This window comes from Botrytis cinerea, chromosome 16 (genome assembly GCF_000143535.2).
Source record: "Botrytis cinerea B05.10 chromosome 16, complete sequence".
Classification (NCBI taxonomy): Eukaryota; Fungi; Ascomycota; class Leotiomycetes; order Helotiales; family Sclerotiniaceae; genus Botrytis; species Botrytis cinerea.
Window position 1 is genome coordinate 1,708,576 of NC_037325.1, and position 18,487 is coordinate 1,727,062.

Genomic DNA, 18,487 nt, shown 5'->3' on the forward strand with positions numbered 1-18,487 from the left:
AATCCTAATGAACAATTCAGTGTAGGGAAGTGGTTTTCATTTGATATTCAAGTTAAAACAATAAAAAAATAACTGCAAAATATCCTCTAGAACTCAGTTCCATAACTCTTTATGACTAGATATAAATACTATGAATGAACGTTTCCTCAGAATAAGCGAAAATCGGCACTATTGACGCGAATTTAGAGGATTTCGCATCGCCGCCGTTGATTATGAATATTATTATCATTTCCATGGTTGTGTATAGAGATATTTCTGGAAATGGATGGGCAGGGTCACCAGTGGGAGTGTCCTCGAAACAATGAAAAGGAGTCATCGGCTATTCAATTTGGGGTAGTTTCACGTGATTTTGAGGAGTAGGGCATAGTGTTATTGGTGGATTCAGGAGTAGCAAGTATGATTCGAATGGGAAAAAGAGTAATTATTTTTCAGCCATCAAGGCAGGTATCATATTAAGCACACAATCAAGCTTAAGCTCGAATACAATGATCGCTTCTTCAACAACACACCCCCTACTATATTCTATTCCATGAACCTCTCCTCCCTCTTTTCCCTTCTAACTCGTCTTTCGCTCCTCCAATCCCTTCATATGTCACTCAGCTAAGCCCCACCCTTCCTATTCCTCCTCATCATTCTCTTCTTTTGGATGATTTGTGCCTTCTTTCTTTGTTTGCTATCATCGTCGCCTTCGGTTGCTTCGTTCCTTGGCTTCTTTCTATCCTTTTGTTCAGATGCGTCATCTTCTGCTTTTCGTTTACCCCTGTTTGATGATTAATACGTCATAATTTTTTATGCAAAGGGGAACGTAGACTTACTTGAGAGCGACTCTATCGAAACTCTTTTCCTTTTCGAATTTCCCACCTTTACCAGCTCCCTTGATACCCTTTCCACCCTTTCTCATCGATTTCATTTGTGTATCTCTACCTGCTAGTTTCTTCGAGCTGACGATTTCGCCCTTGGCAATCTTATCCGTAACTTCCTTTGAGCGATTGCGAGCTTTCTCTTCGTGCTCTTTTCGTCTCGAAACTACTTGTGCGTTCTCAATGGCAAACTCTACGATCATTCTTTGTGTCTTTCCTTGGGAGTTGGTGAGTGCGTGGCCGTTTAACCATCTTAAACCCATGAGGGCCCATCTATGACTCGAATATTCAACAAAACCATATCCTCTCGATTTTCCGGCTCCGCTCTCCTCGCTAACTTTCTTGCCTTCTCTACCCTCGAACACAACTTTGGCTTGTCGAACGATACCCTTCCCCTTGGCCTTTCTTTGCTTTTCAGCCTCGCGCATCTCCTCGCCTCCTCGTGCGATTTCTTCCTTGGAAAGTTGCTGACGTAGTCCTGCTTTAACATCTGTAGCGAATCCAACAACAGCTTCACGAGCTAGAGCTTTGAGGGCTTTCGAATCGATATTGCGGGGTATATTACGTATGGCCAGACGCGTGAGACTGAGATGTAAAGTCGGGTTGCCTTGAATGAGTTTCTTTCTTTGCATGGCACTATCCTCGCGCATCTTTACCTCAGAAGGTGGGAGTATATCGTAGAGAGGTGTACCCTTGGCGACAGTACCTTCTTGGAGAAGGTAAAGCTTTCGTTTATCTTTGTCGCGGTTGTCACGGAAATGCGATCCCTCCTCTGTAAGCTTCACTGCTTGATCTTTCTCAACAGCCTTGGAAATCTGGAGAAGTCTTCCTTCGATGGTATAAGCACCTGTTGAATCTGCGTTCTCGGGTTCCAGGAGGGAGTGCTTGATTTGTGGAGTATCACCCTTCTTAATTGCATTCGCGCCAGTAGGTTGGTACTTGGGGCAATTTCGGAAACAAGACTCAGCATCATCGACGTTATAAAAACAAACAAACCCGGTGCCCTTAGGACGATCTGTTGCCTTATCCATAACCACTCGAGCATATCTAACAGGACCAAATTGCTCAAAATGTTCCTTTAGAGTTGCGTCGAGAGTCGTAAAAGGGAGATTGCGAATAAAAAGTGTTGTTGAATTGTCGGTGATGAGAACTTTCTTTGGCTTTTCTTCTTCAATCTCCTCATCGTCAGCTATATCTTCAAAGTCGTCGTCATTTTCAATATCGTCGTCCTCGTCATCCTCGTCCTCGTTAATGTCATCTTCATTCTCTTGATCTGCTTCGGGATCACTCTCATCATCGGACTCTAACTGGTCTCCAAAATTCTTCATAAAATTTGCGACATCGTCGTCAACATCGTCGTCCTCTGCCTTGTCTTTCGGCTGTTTGGGTTCAGCCTTTGGTATTTCCACATCTTCACTAATACCTGCATCCTCATTCTTCTTCTTCTCCCAAACATCCTTTTCAACAGCCCAATCAACAGCCAATTGTCTGCCATCAATCTCACGTCCATTGATTGCAGCCAATGCTTTCTCTGCATTCTTCTTGCCCCGCATAACAATAAATCCGAACCCCGCTTCCTTTCCTTTGACCTTGGGCATTGTAGCGAACTTGACTTTTCCAAACCCCATGAAGAGCTTAGCCAATTCGTCGGGAGTCTTGACGCTCCATGGCAAATTTCGAATGATAAGTTTGGGGGGTGCTTTTGATTCTGCCAATTTCTCTTGTCGGGCTTTCTTCACAGCAGCAGCTTCCGTAGCAATTGCATTTTTCTCCTTGGGCATTTTTAACCCATCGTCTCCACCTTTGGCTGGCGCATCTCTGGAACGTGGTTGAGCAATCTCAATTTTCATTTTACGACCTTGAAATGATTGGCCGTTGAATTCATCCAAAGCTCTCTGAGCGTCTTCTGCATCTGCAAATGTAACGAATCCATAACCCTTTGATTGTTTTGTGACGGGATCGAGTACAACTGTGGCATGCTTGAGAGGATAATTGTCTGAAAATAATTCAGTCAATGATGCGGTTGTAGCTGTCGCAGGCAAAGAACGAACAAACAACGAACGGCGGGCAGACGCATTCGTTTCTTTTCTAGGTTTCTTCGAGGCATGTGTTTGGGTTTCTTCGGATGTTGCCTCAATGGCAACATCGTCGTCGAATGGTCTCTTTCGTCCTTCAGACATGGTGTTGTATGATTTAATGTTTGTGGTTGATTTTTGATTCAAATATCGAACATAAATACATTCATAGGGAATTTTCTCGATATCAAAAAATTATTTCCTATCAGCAACAAACCCGGCAATTTCCATTGGAGCTAATCTGTATCTAGCCTAGCGCACATGTGCTTGGTTCAAGTGGAAAATGGGGCTGGAACAACTCAAAATGCGTTTGAACGATTCTGGCTAATAAAGAAGAGCTGGGAATCATACGGGAGTGTTTAATAACAAGTTTCATAGTTAGATGGACCAATTTGACTCTTTTTAGATCTTGTCCCCAAAACTTGTCAAAATGTTATATATTTGAGGACAAAAGCACAGCTGTTCGATTTATCCATCTATTCACAGTCGCCCATACGCATAATAAGACTCATATCACAATTAAAGAGGAAAAAGCTGACCTCGGTTTAATCTGCACGTGACTGTGGCGCTAAATCTTTTGTTCGGCCAATTCATTGACAAAGCGGCGCCTCCCAATCCTGTTGACCTCACATGAACGATCTGCCCAACTACGCAGGAAATTCAACACCATCAACGACAACAACATCACCGGCGTTGATTATACGAAGAACAACATCGCATTGATCGTACGATTTCAACGACCTACATGAAATAAGAGCACAGGTCGATTCAGCGCTGCCGTCGGCGGTGTAGGTCCGTTTCTGCGACAATCGCTCTCGATCCACCTTCTCCTTCATTCCCTCTCGCCTTTCTTCGAGCCTCGAGAATCCGATCGAAAACAAGTTCCTTTTATCCTCGACACTCGCTCCATACGCTGTACAATTATTACTCTACATTCTTTCCTTCCCAATAAACTCGAGGCGCATTTTGATACCCTTATACAATCTTTTCGATAAGAATAAACTTTTCAGTACGGCCGAAGTCGCAACAATCAATCCTTCTACCACCATATTCACCTTTTTTCTTTTCTACAACAACCTCGATTACTTTAATATTCAAACTTATTACCGAAATGCCTTCTGATCTCCCACAAACACCACAAAGTCCTTCCAATACCCCAAGCTCTACAGATATATCCTCAAAGAACGCAGTTTCTCCACGAATAAATACTTCACTTCCGACACCAGCCCACAGCATCAACGGCAGCATGTCAACTGCCAATTCCGCCATCGAGACGTCTCAATCAATAGATCCTTTAAGCAAGCGCAAGAGAGATTTTGAAGATCTTGGTGATCAAAAGCAGAAGAAAGTTCATGTCGAGGATAGCAGACCTAGTATTGACGATCTCCATCAGGATGTCGGTAAAAAGTACCTTCTCTGCAGAACTCGTAAGAATTCCTTCTTTCTAGTTGATCTAACTTGTTGGTGGTTACAATCTCAAGCATATTCATCTTATATGACTTGTCCACCACTTATATGAAATATTTTGTTAACATGAAATGGCATACAGTTCATAAGCATCAGAATCTAAATGTACAACAAGATTTATACGATCGATTCGGCCTGAACGGAATTGCGGCCAGTCTTGCTCGTGTCACAGCAGATGGGAAGAAGAACACAGTTCGGAAAACCTACAAAGGATACATAAAATCTCTGGGTATCGCTGGCCAGTTTGATGCAGTTAAAGGTCCAGAACCTAATCAGCCTGGATCACTAACTTCTTTGATTGATCCCTACGGACCTATTGGGCCCAGAGAAGGATGGAATCAAGCTCATGTACAAGGAAAAGAAATCAGTAGAGGAATTGAGGATTTACTACCTGAACTCAAGACGGCTTTAACCATGGCTAAAGGTCCCGTTCCAAAAGAACGTTGGAATCAATCAGTTCTTGGAGAAATCAGTTCCCAAATTGCCAACGATCCCTTAAAGGCTATTCCTGCGAAGGCAAAAGCTCCAATGTCAATGCCGCAAAGTACGATGGGTGTGCCAAAGCAGAATAGAGGCGCGGCAGATATCGTACGTCCAAAAAGAACCGCCAAGAAGCGCTCATATGGCGATTCAAGTTTTGAAGGCTATGGTGAGGGTTACGTTGACGATGATGGTGGATATTCCACCGGCGATGGCGATGACAGAGCCGGTGGTCGAAAGCGACCAAAGAAGGTGGGTAGTGTGCTATATCCATCAAATGTGCAAGCTAACAAAGGAAAGACTCCAACATCTCACGGTTTCCAAGGACCGATGCGTCAAAGCTACGGACCTGGAATGGTTGGTGCTTGAACTTGACGAGAGAAATTGTCTTGACTTCAACCTTGTTGACCTTAACAAAAAAAAACTCACGCGTGTTTTTTTTTTTTTAGCTCGCTGACTCGTTGCTCATGGATTTACACGCTTTTATATACTGCCACTATTGTAGATCATTCCCTATAAGAGGTCGAATGATCAAACTGCTCTCGAGAATGAGCTCTCAGAACATAACGTTGGTTAGAAATACGGCTTACAGAACAAGCCATAACCCTTCCGGTCTGTGTATGATAGAGAACGGCGGTGCTTTCTTACGAGAAGCCTTCATTTGATGATAGCGCACTTTTTGAGGACATTTTGCCTCGAAGAGTTTTTGATGACTACTGGACTGGGAAAAACTGGTAATAGCCAATGCATGCATGGCATGGATAGTATTGGGCATCACGTATTTACGGACCCAGCCAGCAAAATAATGAAAAAATGATCAAAAACTTTGTTTGCTCCGAGTGATTGACTGTTGATGATGTGACGACGTTAGCTTTGTGTGCTCTGTAGGACATGGACGACTTCTAATATGATATGTTTGTCTATCTGCTGCTTATTAGTTTTACCAATCTGTCTAATTGCCTGCTTTCGTTGGCCCATGGTGATGGTGATTCATAAAAGATTTCCTCTTCTTCAACATCTCAAAATCTGTCAGCGAATATTAATTACTACAGTCAATCTATTGGACGAACACTCGAACAAATAAATGTCGTCTTTTTTATTTTCCATGACTTCATCCCACAAATGGTCTACTTGCTGCAGCTACTGGGATTCCCGAGTAATGGCAACAATTTACACGCTAGTTGCCGAGAACACATTTCTAGAAGCTGGGACATAAATTCGTCATAACACGATCCGACCACCTTTTACTTCAACACTCCCTCTTTACCTTCTCTTCTATCAATTCATTCAATTGATCTGCTCATCATGGTTTCCTACAAGTTCACTACTCTTGCTCTTCTCGCACTTCGTGCTGTCAGCGTTTTTGCTGCACCAGAAAGTGTAAGTTTGATGTTTCCCAGTTAATGACAGCTGTCATAAGCTACAAATAGCTATCGGGAGCTATAGAATACCATTGGAACCCAAAATAAATACTAATTTATATTCATCAATAGACTGAAGATCAACGTACAGAAGCAGCCGCAGAAGGATTCGAAACTCCCTCATCCAATCTCGCCGTCTCAGTCTTTGCTGCGTTTCCTGAAGCTGAAATCTTTGGGGTTAAACTCGTCAATGGCCATGCTTCTCGAGCCCTCCTTACATTCCAAAATGATGAAGCTGAACCTGTTCAAGTAGCTGTTGTTGGAGGCTCTTTGTCTACACTTCAGACTCTGCCAGAAGGAACTCATCCGAGTGCTGCCATTGTGCGCAATTTGACCTCAACAAGATATGATGTTGAGATTCAGCCTGGTGAGGCAGAAAGTTTGACATATACTTTCACTACCGATTTGAATCCCCAAGATTTGAGATTGAACATTCTCGCGGTTGTGGCCAGTCAAAAGGGTGGTGTCTACCAAATTCAGGCTTATAATGAGACTGTTGCTGTTGTTGAAGCTGCTACTAGCATTTTCGATCCTCAAATGTAAGTGTTTTCTCCGCAGTCCAAGTTTCGGGAAACGAATTAAACTAACATCACAATAGCATCTTCCTCTATCTCTTCCTCCTCGCAGTCACCGGTGGTACTCTCTACTTCGTTTACAGAACCTGGATCGAATCTCTCTTCCCTCAAACTCGCAAAGGTGGAAAAGGTGGCGAGCGCGCCAAGCGTTCTTCCGGAGGAAGCAAGAAGGCAGTCGATGTCAAGGATCAAGTCTCTGTTATTGGTGCTGATGGACCAGCTGTTACAACTCAATCTTTGGCTCAACAAGCTTATGACGAGAGCTGGATCCCAGACCACCACATCAACCGTCCTTCTGCAAGACGTGTTAAGAGCGGCGGCTCAAGAATCAAGACAAAGGTCGTTTCTGAGTAAATATGCAAACAATATAAGTTGCACATATGAATGGATGAGGGATGAAATGGAATGTAGGAGGCATGGAAAACCAGGGAATCCGGTTCTTGATCTAAGTCGAAGCTATCTTTGTATTAGGTTGAAGGATTTCTTTGTATGAATGAATGGGAAGGGAAATGAAATTTGTACTATAAAACTTTGGTGAACGGCTGGTTAATGGCTATTTTGGGGTCGGAACATAGTACTTATTGTAACGATATCAATTTCAGCATGTACAAATCTGTTTGAGTACATATCTTTTATTCTATAAGATTTTTTCATGCATAATGTACACTGTTTTGAACTCAGAAAGCAATCAAAAGATGACGAGACATGTGGTATGCGCAAGATATTGAGGAGACTAGTGTCTTTCACTCCCTGTTATGTCATAATCCCAAGATGAAATGAGAAGTTAAAATTATCTACACAAAACCCATGTATATACTTTTATGACTACTCAAGCCCAGGGAATACATAAACTTTAATATGTGAAAGTAGATGTCTACAGTCCTTCAGCACAAAAGAAAACAAAGCTCTCGTTTTCTGGAACCTGCATTCAACTTCTCTCCTGTCTTCTCCAGATCGACCACATGCAACTCCCGGGCACATGAGACCATTTCAGTCTTCTGTCGATAACTATAAATGGCGAGGCAGTTGAATGAAGGTTTGAGGAGAGATACGATGTGGATATGGGTTCCTTTCTCCCTGTTGGAGTTGAGCGATATTGTTTTGTTGTCTGCATCCTTGTTGAAGCTATTGAAACTGGGAGATATTTATTATCTTACTATTTGCCTCCCCGTTGGAGCCGAAATGATCATTATCGGCATTCTTCATTCAGAAGATCGAAAGAAACTACATCCGCTCATCATCAACAACTCAAATTCAATGATGAAAGGACAATGCCCCTATATGACTATTGTTAACCTCTTCGTCTCTTCATGATTGCTACCGCCGCGCTTAGCTAGAGTAGAAAGACACTGGCTTTCTTTAGTTTCCGCCAACACGTTCAAAAGGCATTTTCCTTTTGCAACCTCGTTTCAAAAAACAAAGCTATTATCCTTTTATGCTGGTGGTGGTGTGTGTCTTACTGATGACAGAAGACATTGTCCTTCCATAGTGGCAGTTTGTTGCTGCTGGCGATAAAGACACTGTCCTTCCATGGTGGTGGTGGTGGTGGTGGTGGTGTGTGTCTTACTGATGACAAAAGACATTGTCCTTTCACGGTTGTGGTGTGTGTATTGCTGACAATAAAACCCACTGTCCTTCCATAGTAGCGGCGTGTATTGCTAGTGATAAACATATTCGGCTCACTACTCAATTATAGCATTATGATTGTTGAAAGTTGTCAGTACAATAGCTGACAAGGCATAAAGACGCTTATTTAGAGCTCTCCTTTTTCGTATAAATCTACACAATTGCAATAATTATTATTCTCTTCTGAGAGTGGCTATTTGCAGGGAGAGAAAGACATTGTCCTTTCATCGTGGTGGTATGTTGCTGGCGACAAAACTATTTGGTGCGCTTTTCATCTATGGTATTGTTATCACACTCTATGAGAATGACTGTTCACAGGGATAGAAAGATACTACTATTCTCTGGTAGTGGTGTTGTTGCTGCTGGAGATAAAAAAATAAAAATAATAAAAAAAGACATTGCTCTTTCCCATCGAAACTGTTTTGTCTTTCCGAAAGAGATCTGTTTGGAAAAAATAAGAAATCGAATCTATGTTCATTAGATTAGTACTTTAAGCATCTATAGTTTGGTGGGGAGAATAGCGAGTCGTTGACGATCTTCAACTCGGGGAATAGTTGTAATTCATTGCAAAATCGTTTGTACAAGAGTGTTTTTTAATACGTAAATTCCTACTTACTTTAATCAGTAATCTTATATTGTGGAATCGCCACATACTCATTTATGCCAGCCCATTTCATCTCCTGCCAAAAAGTATAGACTCAGACTGAACCTTAACCTGTGTGAAGAATAGATACGGAGCCGTTTGGATATTTCACCTCGAACTATTTACCGTTTTAAATTTATGTATACTGCATGCCGTACAGCTCCTCGTCAAACACGAAGTGCTACGATACCTTACTTGGTAGGAGAAAACACTATTTTACTCCTCCTCTGTCATCTACTGAAATGAGAAGGAACCATATAATGACAAGGTTAGAATAGAACCGCATTCAGAAGCGAAAAGCGTTTCGTGCGGAAAGAAGTAAAATTCGGCCTAGAATTCGATTTGATATTATTACCGATGCGGGAGAGAGCATCTCTGTGGGTAGCCGTTCAATATACGTAGAAATCGTGCTGAGATGTGGCTTGGGGTTGTTTTTGCACATACCCTTTTCAGGGTTGAGTGATAGATAGCTGACTGGTATTGATATGAGGAATCTAGTCAAATGCTAAATTGAGGTGGAGATTCTGCCCAGATGAGTATCATTTGTGTGTATGTACATATTGATATCCCATGTGCGTGTGATCACGAGCGTGCGTGAGTGAGACATCTGAATATATGGGTACGTACATCAGTCATACAATAGCCGTTCATCTTTTGCAGTGCCCTTCAACCCGCGTGCTTTTTATCTCCCACGTGCATGCATTCATTCATTCATTCATTCATTCATTCAACCCAATCATCATTATCCTTCTCGAGATCAATATCCCCCAGATTACTACCACACGCCATATCCATCTCCCATGGATATAGATATAGATATAGATATAGATCTAGATCCATATCTTCCCTCAGCCCCAACCCCAACCCCAACCGCATCCCGCAAATCCAAACCCCAACTATCTCAAGACCGTAAATAAGTAAATAAACACATAACAACCATCCCATTCCATTCATACTCCCTCGCTAACCACATCCCACCCATCAAGCCCTCTACCCATACACCTACACCTACACCTACACCTACACCTACACCTACACCAGCGACCGCTGGCTACACCGCAACACATGGCAACGTACCTCCCAACACACCACCCCCAACCTCTCGGAACCGTGCAAGAGAATCCTCGCCCTGAGTCCCGAGAGCAGGCACATCGTTCGCTACGAGAAGAAAGAGGGCGGCTTCAATAGAGTTTCTGTCCTTTTCTCGAGTGATGGAATGCGCGTGGTGGCGCGTTAGCCGTCCCGCAGGGCTTGACGACGGACTCTGAGGTTGCTACGGTCGAATATGCATAGTATGTGATATGTGTGTCTATACTGTGTTATTTCCAACTCTTTCGCGCGGTGTCGATGGACTCCCGCTCCCGCTCTAGCGATTTAATTTGATTTGATTTGGTTAACTGCTTCATCGGGTGAGAAAACGCACCTCGATCCCCGCGCGTACCTCGCATTCTCGCCTGGTCAGCTGACCCCACGAATCCCATCGGCAGCGAATACATCATCGTGCACCATATCGCCGGCGCGCCACTACGGGAACGGAACGCGGGCCCAGCATGTCCAGGAGTCAGTATCGGAAATGTGTGCAGGCGATCTGCATGGCGATGCAGCAATCAGCCGGCGCTGGAATTCCCGGCATATGGAAGTGATTATCTTGAGAATGAGCCATTGGGATCGGAAGTGAAGATTCCTCTTCGTGATGGGTTTTGTATTGGATCGCATTGTTCGACTGTGTATTGGGATTGTGGTGTTGATGGATCGGAAATGGGAAAAGTGGTTTGCGGTTCTGCTGGTCCTTGGATGTGAAATTCCGGCACGTCTTATGATCGATGATTCTGACGAGCCTCCAAAGGGAAAGATCTCGCGGCTACGCGTCAGGCGTAGTAGTCAACGAACACTCCAAACTTCCATCTACCTCCTCCCCCATCACGTCATCACGACCATCCTATTTCGGCACCGTCAACGAGCACCGCAATCTCCTAAATTCGGTTCAGGGTATACTTCAAGCCATGATCGCGCAACCACAAATCGCAAATGCTTCGGCGCCAACTCTACTCCACGCAGACTTACACACCCAGAACATATGTATTCCAGACGAAGACCCAACTTCGCTCACACGTGTCATAGACCAGCAATCGAGCTCCACCGAACCTGCCTTCATCTATACCAGCGACATGGCAGACTTCGCTCGGGCTCCCAAAACCTCATCCGAATCAGAGCATCCCAGTCCCGAGCCTCCTTCATCCGAACAAGACAGAACACAAAAAGGTAGCTAGCTTCCTACTGTATCCAGACGTACGAAATCTGCATGCAGAATTCCACTCCCAAGAAGATGCGGGTATCGCGATCCCTCGATGTGTTACTCACCCGACCATTCCAACACTCAGACACACTTCCCAGCTTAATAGTGCCGCGGCGATCCGACAAGAATTTCTCCATCTCAGCTCGAAGTGGGAGAATATAGATTTAGCGGGCAAATATCCGTACGTTGCCATCCCCGAGGAGCTTGCAAGACATCAGAAACAACACCGAGCATTTGAGCGCGCACAGGAGCTCAAACAGATGCTGATGCAACTTCTGTTTGTGGATTCCGACGGATGAGTATCCATTGAGCACTGGGAGGAGGTGAGACGAGCCCACAAAGTCATTTATGAGCTTGCGTTGGAAAATGTAGAGGAAGAGGGAGATGACTCGATGACCGAGAAGAATTTGAGGGAGTTGTGTGTGGCATTTTGATGATGGGAAATTTTGAACGGTGAATTGTTACTTTGTCATCTTGATCTACCCAGCATATGCTACTCTGCCTCCACGGCAGTGGCCCCCGGAGGGCCAGCGGAGCGTCATTCAAATAGCAAATGGCTATAAAGAGTACTCAATATAATACCTGACATCACAATACATTACATCATCATGTTCACATTACACAGATAATCGAGATAGATTTTGGAAAAAAAATTACATCTCATTGATCTATCATATCAAATATTTCATTTCTCCCTCCCCTTCCCATCAGAAAGCCCCTATAAGACAAACGAAACCCATGCATGCATCGCATCCCCAACATCCAAATGAGAAACCTCCATCGGAAATAGATTGTCATTTCAGTCCCTCATGAGCTTGCCAATATAAAACTTCTCAATGAATAAAGAGTCAATTAGAATCCATATCCACCAGGTTCAACATACCAAGTACGCCATTGATCGCCTCGCCTTTGGTATGATACAATACCACGTTATTGTTTTTCTTCTTCTATCCTCTTCAATTTCTTTCTTTTTTTTTCTTACTTTCATTCCCAGCGCAAGTCTTTCATTACATAAACAAAGCTATCAGATGTTCTTGTAACTCCAGATTCTCGCTCTCATATCACCCGAACCAGTAGCGAAAGAACCTCCTGAAGGACTTGGTGCCACTGAAATAACAGAATTCTTATGACCTTGTAACATAAGTTGAGTGTTACCAGTTCTTGGATCCCAGAATTGAACACCTCTATCCTTTGATCCGGAAAGAACCCAAGCTCCATCTGGAGTAAGAGCAACGGAAAGAACAAAGTCCTATCAAATTTTGTTAGCATGGAGATTGAACATAAAATTGAATGTTAACTCACCTTGTGTCCTTCAAATGTTCGTAAACATCTTCCACCCTTTGGACCTGTATTTGGGTGACCACCTCTTGGGGCGACAAGTTCCCACATCTTGATGGTTTTATCCAAACTTCCAGAGACAAGGTCTTTTCCATTTGGTGCGAATGCAACGGAATAAACACTGTCCTTGTGACCATCTGGACCTTCAAGTCTCTCTACCAAGTAACCAGTAGCAGCATCCCAAACACGGACACTCTTATCAAGAGATCCGGCAGCGACATACTTAGTATCGGGTGAGATGGCGACAGTTGTAACGCCATCCTCAATGCTAAGAGTCAAAATATTTTGACTAGCTTCAATATCCCAAAGACGAACAGTTCGATCACCACTTCCGGAAGCAATGGTACGGCCATCACGAGCGAAATCCAATGAATAAATATCTTGTTCGTGTCCTGAGAAGGTATTTCTAATCGTTCGTGAAGCAATATCCCAAACCTATTTATAGTTAGCACGTGCAATATCTTAAAAGAGGGGAAAACATACCCGGATAAGTTTATCCTCTGCACCAGTAGCGAGATATCTTCCATCTGGACTAAAGCAAACACTTCTAATGTAAAGATCTCCAACGGAGTCTACAGAATCATCTTGAAGAACGCAAACTTTATTTCCACTGACAACATCGTAGATTTGAGCAGATCTGTTGCAACCCGTTGCGACAAATTTTCCATCATGACTGAAACGTACACAGCAAACCACGGATTCGTGAATGAGCGTATGAACAAGATCAACATCAAGAATCTTTGGCACATCTGGGTTGAAAATTGCGAACCAATCGGCCTCTACTTTCTTAAATTGTGGTGGTAATCGTTCAAGGTCCAATTCTGCCAAAGCGTTTCCCACATTGCCGACAGGGTATTGAGGTCCACGGGCGATACCAGCTAATGGGTGACCGACTTGTGGTGATTGTCTAGGATCGTTATTGTATGGCAACTGTTGTGGCATTTGAGGAGTTGCTGGGCCGCCTGGGCCACGGTTTTGTCGTGGGCCTCCTTTACCGGGACCTGGAGACGCGGTTGATTGAGGAGGCTGAGCGCCATATGGACCATTTTGTGGAGGACCTTGTGGAGGGTAGCCACCTTGGAAAGGACCTTGTTGATTTGGTGGAGGACCTTGAAGAGTTGGTTGTGGTTGAGGCATTGCGTGTGGTGGAAGTGGACCTTGCGCATCTTGTTGTTGTGGCGGAGGAGCCAAACCTGGACCTCCTTGAGCTGCTTGACCAGCCATTATACCTCCAAAAAGATTACTTGGGCCATGTCCGATTGCTGGTGGTGCTTGAGATGGAGCATGTTGTGGAGGGCCACCTATGGCAGGTGGACGAGAAGCGCCTCCTCTGGCGTCGAGTTCGTGACGGAGGCGCTGAATTTCATCATCATATCTTTTGGATGTTAGCAAAATTAGCCTTCTCTTGGATGAATCCATAACCCTACTTTTGCTTCAAGAGCAGTTGTTGTTGTTCCATTTGATAGACCTTGTCTCTAACCATTTGCATCTCTTGTATTTGTTGTGCAACTAAGGAGACATAACATTAGCATCGCGCCGGATATTAGATCATGACGACAACAAGGCGGAGAATCCCAAGAATTTCATCCGTATCCTGCCATTCACCATCCCCATCGTCTCCCCCAGCGTCGTGATGTGCGACTCACTATTATGTTCATATTCCCCACTTGCTCGTTGTTGTGTATCAAATTCGGCGCGAATGCCATCCAACAATTCATTCAATCGAGCGGTACCTGGGGCAGGACCCAAACCGCGATGGTTGTACATAGACATTGTATATTGATCGACCTTTGATGCGATTTCGAGATTGTTTTGGGTGACGTGCCTTTAGATGGTCAGCAAACTCAGATTGGAAGAGGCACAATTGCAGCTTTCTTCAGAGGGAACATCACGATCTCTTTCCGTGCGTCGCGCCAAGGCGAGAAAACAAGAGATGCGAGAGAAGAGAAGATGAGGGGAGATAAGATGGGTGACATGCTTACTTTTGATTGTGCGCAACAGTTTGCTTATAGTTTGAGGCTGTGATTGAAGTGTGGAAATGCGCGTTTGCAACTTTTTTTTTATTTACCTAGGTCTTACAATCTGTCGCAACACCACCTATTCCAATGGTGCCAAGTGAATGCTAAGTTGAAAAGCTATTAATTGCATTCGGCAATTCGCAAAAAAAATAGGGTAACGAAGAGATGAATTGATAACGATTGAATTGGGTGAAGTTATTGGCTGACCCACGCTGATGATGTTTGGATGAGAAAAGGAATACGAATGATGTTGTTGTTGATGTTGAAGTGGGTGAGGGTGAGGGTGAGGGCGAGGGCGAGGGTGAGGGTGTGAGGGTGCGGGTGCGGATGTGGATGTGGATTTTACTAATTGAGGTTGGAGGTTGGAGTGATATGTGAGATGGGAGATGGGAGATGGGAGATGGGAGATGGGAGAGGTAAGGTTTGTGTGGGTGGGTGGATGGATGAATGGATGTATAATAAGAATGGATGTATATGAATGGATGTATATGGATGGATGGATGGCTTGGATGGATGGATGGCTTGTATGGTTTGGATGTTATGTATGTTGTGTACTAAAGAGGAAAGAAGTGGAGGTCCAAAAAGAGGTGAATGAATCTTTTCTTTCGGTTCGCACTTCAGATTGTGTCCCGGTCGAGGTGTAGAAGAAAAGGTGGTCCAAAGGGCTAGCTAGGTAGATATCGATCTAGTCTTTGCTCTCTGTCGGCACTAGGAGAGGGCGAAGAAGAAAAAAAGAGGATTAGATCAGATCAGATCAAAGCAAAGCCAATCCACGCAAACTAGATGCGGTAGTAGTCTCTCTACACAAGATAGTCTGCACCACAGACAAAATGGTGTGACCTAGGAAGTGAAGTTGGCGTTAGGAGGGGGAGAATGGTGATGGTGACGGTGATGGTGGTGGTGGTGGTGATGGTAAGCGCAATGGGAATGTCAGTGTGAATGGCGATGGCAAGGTGAAGGGCGTTTACAATATTAGTATACGCAAGACTTTCTTTCTCTTCTGCGACTCTATTAGTCCGGGCTGAAGGGAAAGGAATCCAAGCTTTTTCTGTTTTCCCCCTCTCCCCTCCTCTCTCCTCTCCTCTCCTCTCTCGTCTTCCTCAACACACCCATCGTAGAGTTTCATCCAGCAAACGAATCCAAACCAATCCAAACCCGGGAAAGGATCAAGAAGGCATGCATCATGTGATCAAACGCACACAAACCACAAACTCACCTAACCCACAAGTTGCCACAATTTAAACCTTGTCTCACCTTTGCTGATCCTTGTTTAGCCCGTCATGAAATCCTGGTGAAATGTGAATCCAAGGATTGTGACTAGGGAAGGAAGTGGATGCGTTGAAAAAAAGCATGCGCCTTCCGAAAATAAGCGAACAGAGACCCAGCTAGGTCGACTGGACTGGCAGGCTCGCAGGTAGGTGACACGCGTGAGGGCCAGGTAGAATGATTAAAAATAATACATGCTACGATGTCGAAATAACAATGAGAAGCTTAAAGTCCCGAATCGGATCTCAAAGTCGTTCTTCCCATGGAATCTGTCTAACAAACTACTGCACACTGACTGTGCAGGTCTAGAGCGAGTACTTGTGAAGCAACATTCAATTCATAATGAAAATCAAATGGGCCTATCGTCCTCGCCGAATGCTTCATATCGGACAGGCCAGAACAACACCTGATATCTCAACATCGACCTGCCCGTCGGCATCCCTAACCAATTCTTCATGATGCGTTTGTATAAATCTGACTCAGAGCCGAGGATTGATAGACTCTATTCATTTTGCGTGATTACTCTGCAGTATTACAGCTGGCCACATGCAACCAAACCCTCCGTATATCACCCATCAGCGTACCATACGATACGTACAAAGTAGGCTTCAATTGCTTGCATGTTTACTACGGCACTAGGTGGGCTGAATGATGAAGTATCTTTTTCCCCATGCATGCATATACAGGCGTTGGCTTTCACACATCATGCTCAACGGGGTACAAACAATCCTTGAAAGCAACAAGACGCCACTGTAGGTAGGTACGGGATATGCAGAGGGGAAGATGTTGCCCGTTTCATCACAAACTTGTCCTTCTCATCACAGGTAAGCTAGAGATGATACTAGAGAACATCGTCTCCCGCCACGTTCTAGAGACTCCATTGAATTGACTTTGGCCAACGACTCTGCGAAGGAATTCCTAGTTTTCTTACTACCGTCCACTCAATTTGCCGCTTTATGATCAAGCTTTGTCAACAAACGCACGCCAATACACCATTACAAGAAATCGTTACCCGTAAGCTTTTGGAAGTTTAAACCAAAGGCCATGATTTTGAATGCGTATATTCACCAGAGAAAACTTCAACCACTTGTTTGTACATTGATATCACATCTAATATTTTCTCACGTGACATACCCTGCCTATTCACTCGGGATTGTATCAATGATCGGGAAGAGAAACATGTGTGTGACCTTTCGGACGGGATAATCTCTTGCGCCATCAAAACATTTATGCTGGAGGCCCCGGATCAATTTCTGAACCGAAAATGCCGGTTACGGTTCCGGGAGGACAGATGATGAAGGTGGGGAAAGAACATGTGAGTGGCAACTTTTGCTCTGTATTGTACAGTGGCACAGTGGCACAGTGGCACGAGTGGGTAAGAAATAGGGGCTCGGGATTTGAATTTTCGATGCCTCGATTCTAAGGGTCTGGGAAAAGAAGGTGTTTCTAGAAGTTCGGAGGAAGAAACAGAATTGTGATGGATCGGAGTGGATTTCTATCTGACATGAGTTATTTTTGACATTCAATAAATGTCTCTCTCTCTTTATGCTTCGAAGTAGAACTCTCGGCAGGTTCTTAATATTTTCATGTACCAACACGTGACAAGAACAATACAATACGGATAAGAAATGCTAGATACTCGGCCTCTCTATATGAAGCTATTCCCAGATGTAGGCAAGGTGGAGAGGTGGAAAGATGATGGCAATAGTCGAGTGGTATAATTTCCTTTACTCTTCCTCTAAAATTACTTTTAGTAGAGAGAGGATGAGAGGCACACCTGTCATCACCTGAGAATACTTAATGAATTACTCAAAGCATGGTAATCATTGACCCATTAGCCATGAAACAATAGCGACGAGAATTTGATATAAAAACCGATCAGAGTTACATATATACAAGCCATACCTAAGCTAGATCAAGTTTCTTCACTTCCATCTCATCTTGACGGATATCATTCTATCTTATATCGTTCCACCCAATACCCTTTCGTAACTACCTACGAAAGAAACCCAGATAAATCAAATAGATCTACCAAAGAATAAATTAAAATATATACTGATGAACCAAAGATAAGATTAGATCTTTTCCACCTCTTCCACTCTGACCCATACGTACTTACATACTTATGACACCAAGAAACATCCCCAACCTTCTCCCTCCCTCCCTCCTCCAAAAGCAGGTACAATCGCATACAGACGGAGATAAGCTGTGACAATATACCGATGCACCAATGAGATGGTGTGCTGAGAGAAAATATCCGACGGCGTCAGGCATTACCTGGTACGTCCCTGGTCGAGAGGTCGATCCATCTGAATGAAGTGAGAAGGAAAAAGAGTGAGCTGATTTACGCGATTCGGAAAACAGAGAAGCCGTTCGTATCCTGTATTTCGGTAGGGAGTAGAGAAGCTTCGTAGATAGTACG

The 18,487-nt window shown here is 43.9% G+C and overlaps 5 protein-coding genes across 6 annotated transcripts; 3 read left to right on the forward strand and 2 right to left on the reverse strand.

The window, feature by feature from the left end:
- Positions 1 to 406: 406 nt before the first annotated feature.
- Positions 407 to 3,124, reverse strand: Bcnop4. Its single transcript, XM_001549094.2, has 2 exons — positions 816 to 3,124; positions 407 to 760 (listed from the first exon to the last, which is right to left on the reverse strand). Exons 1-2 carry the CDS (start codon positions 3,038 to 3,040, stop codon positions 601 to 603), a joined length of 2,385 nt encoding a protein of 794 aa, XP_001549144.1. The 5' UTR covers positions 3,041 to 3,124; the 3' UTR covers positions 407 to 600.
- Positions 3,125 to 3,340: 216 nt separating this feature from the next.
- On the forward strand, positions 3,341 to 5,702 carry BCIN_16g04680 (hypothetical protein). 2 transcript variants are annotated; one of them, XM_024698187.1, is made up of 3 exons: positions 3,341 to 4,362; positions 4,485 to 5,134; positions 5,183 to 5,702. In XM_024698187.1, the coding sequence occupies exons 1-3, from the start codon at positions 4,047 to 4,049 to the stop codon at positions 5,249 to 5,251; spliced, it is 1,035 nt and encodes a 344-aa protein (XP_024554004.1). In that variant the 5' UTR covers positions 3,341 to 4,046; the 3' UTR covers positions 5,252 to 5,702. The 2 variants fall into 2 exon arrangements, with proteins under 2 accessions (XP_024554004.1, XP_001549143.1); XM_001549093.2 differs by having other exon boundaries at positions 4,485 to 5,702.
- Positions 5,703 to 5,860: 158 nt separating this feature from the next.
- On the forward strand, positions 5,861 to 7,569 carry BCIN_16g04690 (hypothetical protein). The gene is made up of 3 exons (XM_001549092.2): positions 5,861 to 6,262; positions 6,376 to 6,842; positions 6,902 to 7,569. The coding sequence occupies exons 1-3, from the start codon at positions 6,188 to 6,190 to the stop codon at positions 7,230 to 7,232; spliced, it is 873 nt and encodes a 290-aa protein (XP_001549142.1). The 5' UTR covers positions 5,861 to 6,187; the 3' UTR covers positions 7,233 to 7,569.
- Positions 7,570 to 10,675: 3,106 nt separating this feature from the next.
- Positions 10,676 to 12,041, forward strand: BCIN_16g04700 (hypothetical protein). The gene has a single exon (XM_024698188.1). It carries the CDS (start codon positions 10,841 to 10,843, stop codon positions 11,411 to 11,413), a length of 573 nt encoding a protein of 190 aa, XP_024554005.1. The 5' UTR covers positions 10,676 to 10,840; the 3' UTR covers positions 11,414 to 12,041.
- A 44-nt stretch (positions 12,042 to 12,085) lies between these two features.
- Positions 12,086 to 15,419, reverse strand: Bctup1. Its single transcript, XM_001549089.2, has 5 exons — positions 14,428 to 15,419; positions 14,209 to 14,290; positions 13,265 to 14,156; positions 12,746 to 13,216; positions 12,086 to 12,692 (listed from the first exon to the last, which is right to left on the reverse strand). The coding sequence occupies exons 1-5, from the start codon at positions 14,552 to 14,554 to the stop codon at positions 12,468 to 12,470; spliced, it is 1,797 nt and encodes a 598-aa protein (XP_001549139.1). The 5' UTR covers positions 14,555 to 15,419; the 3' UTR covers positions 12,086 to 12,467.
- Positions 15,420 to 18,487: the final 3,068 nt, after the last annotated feature.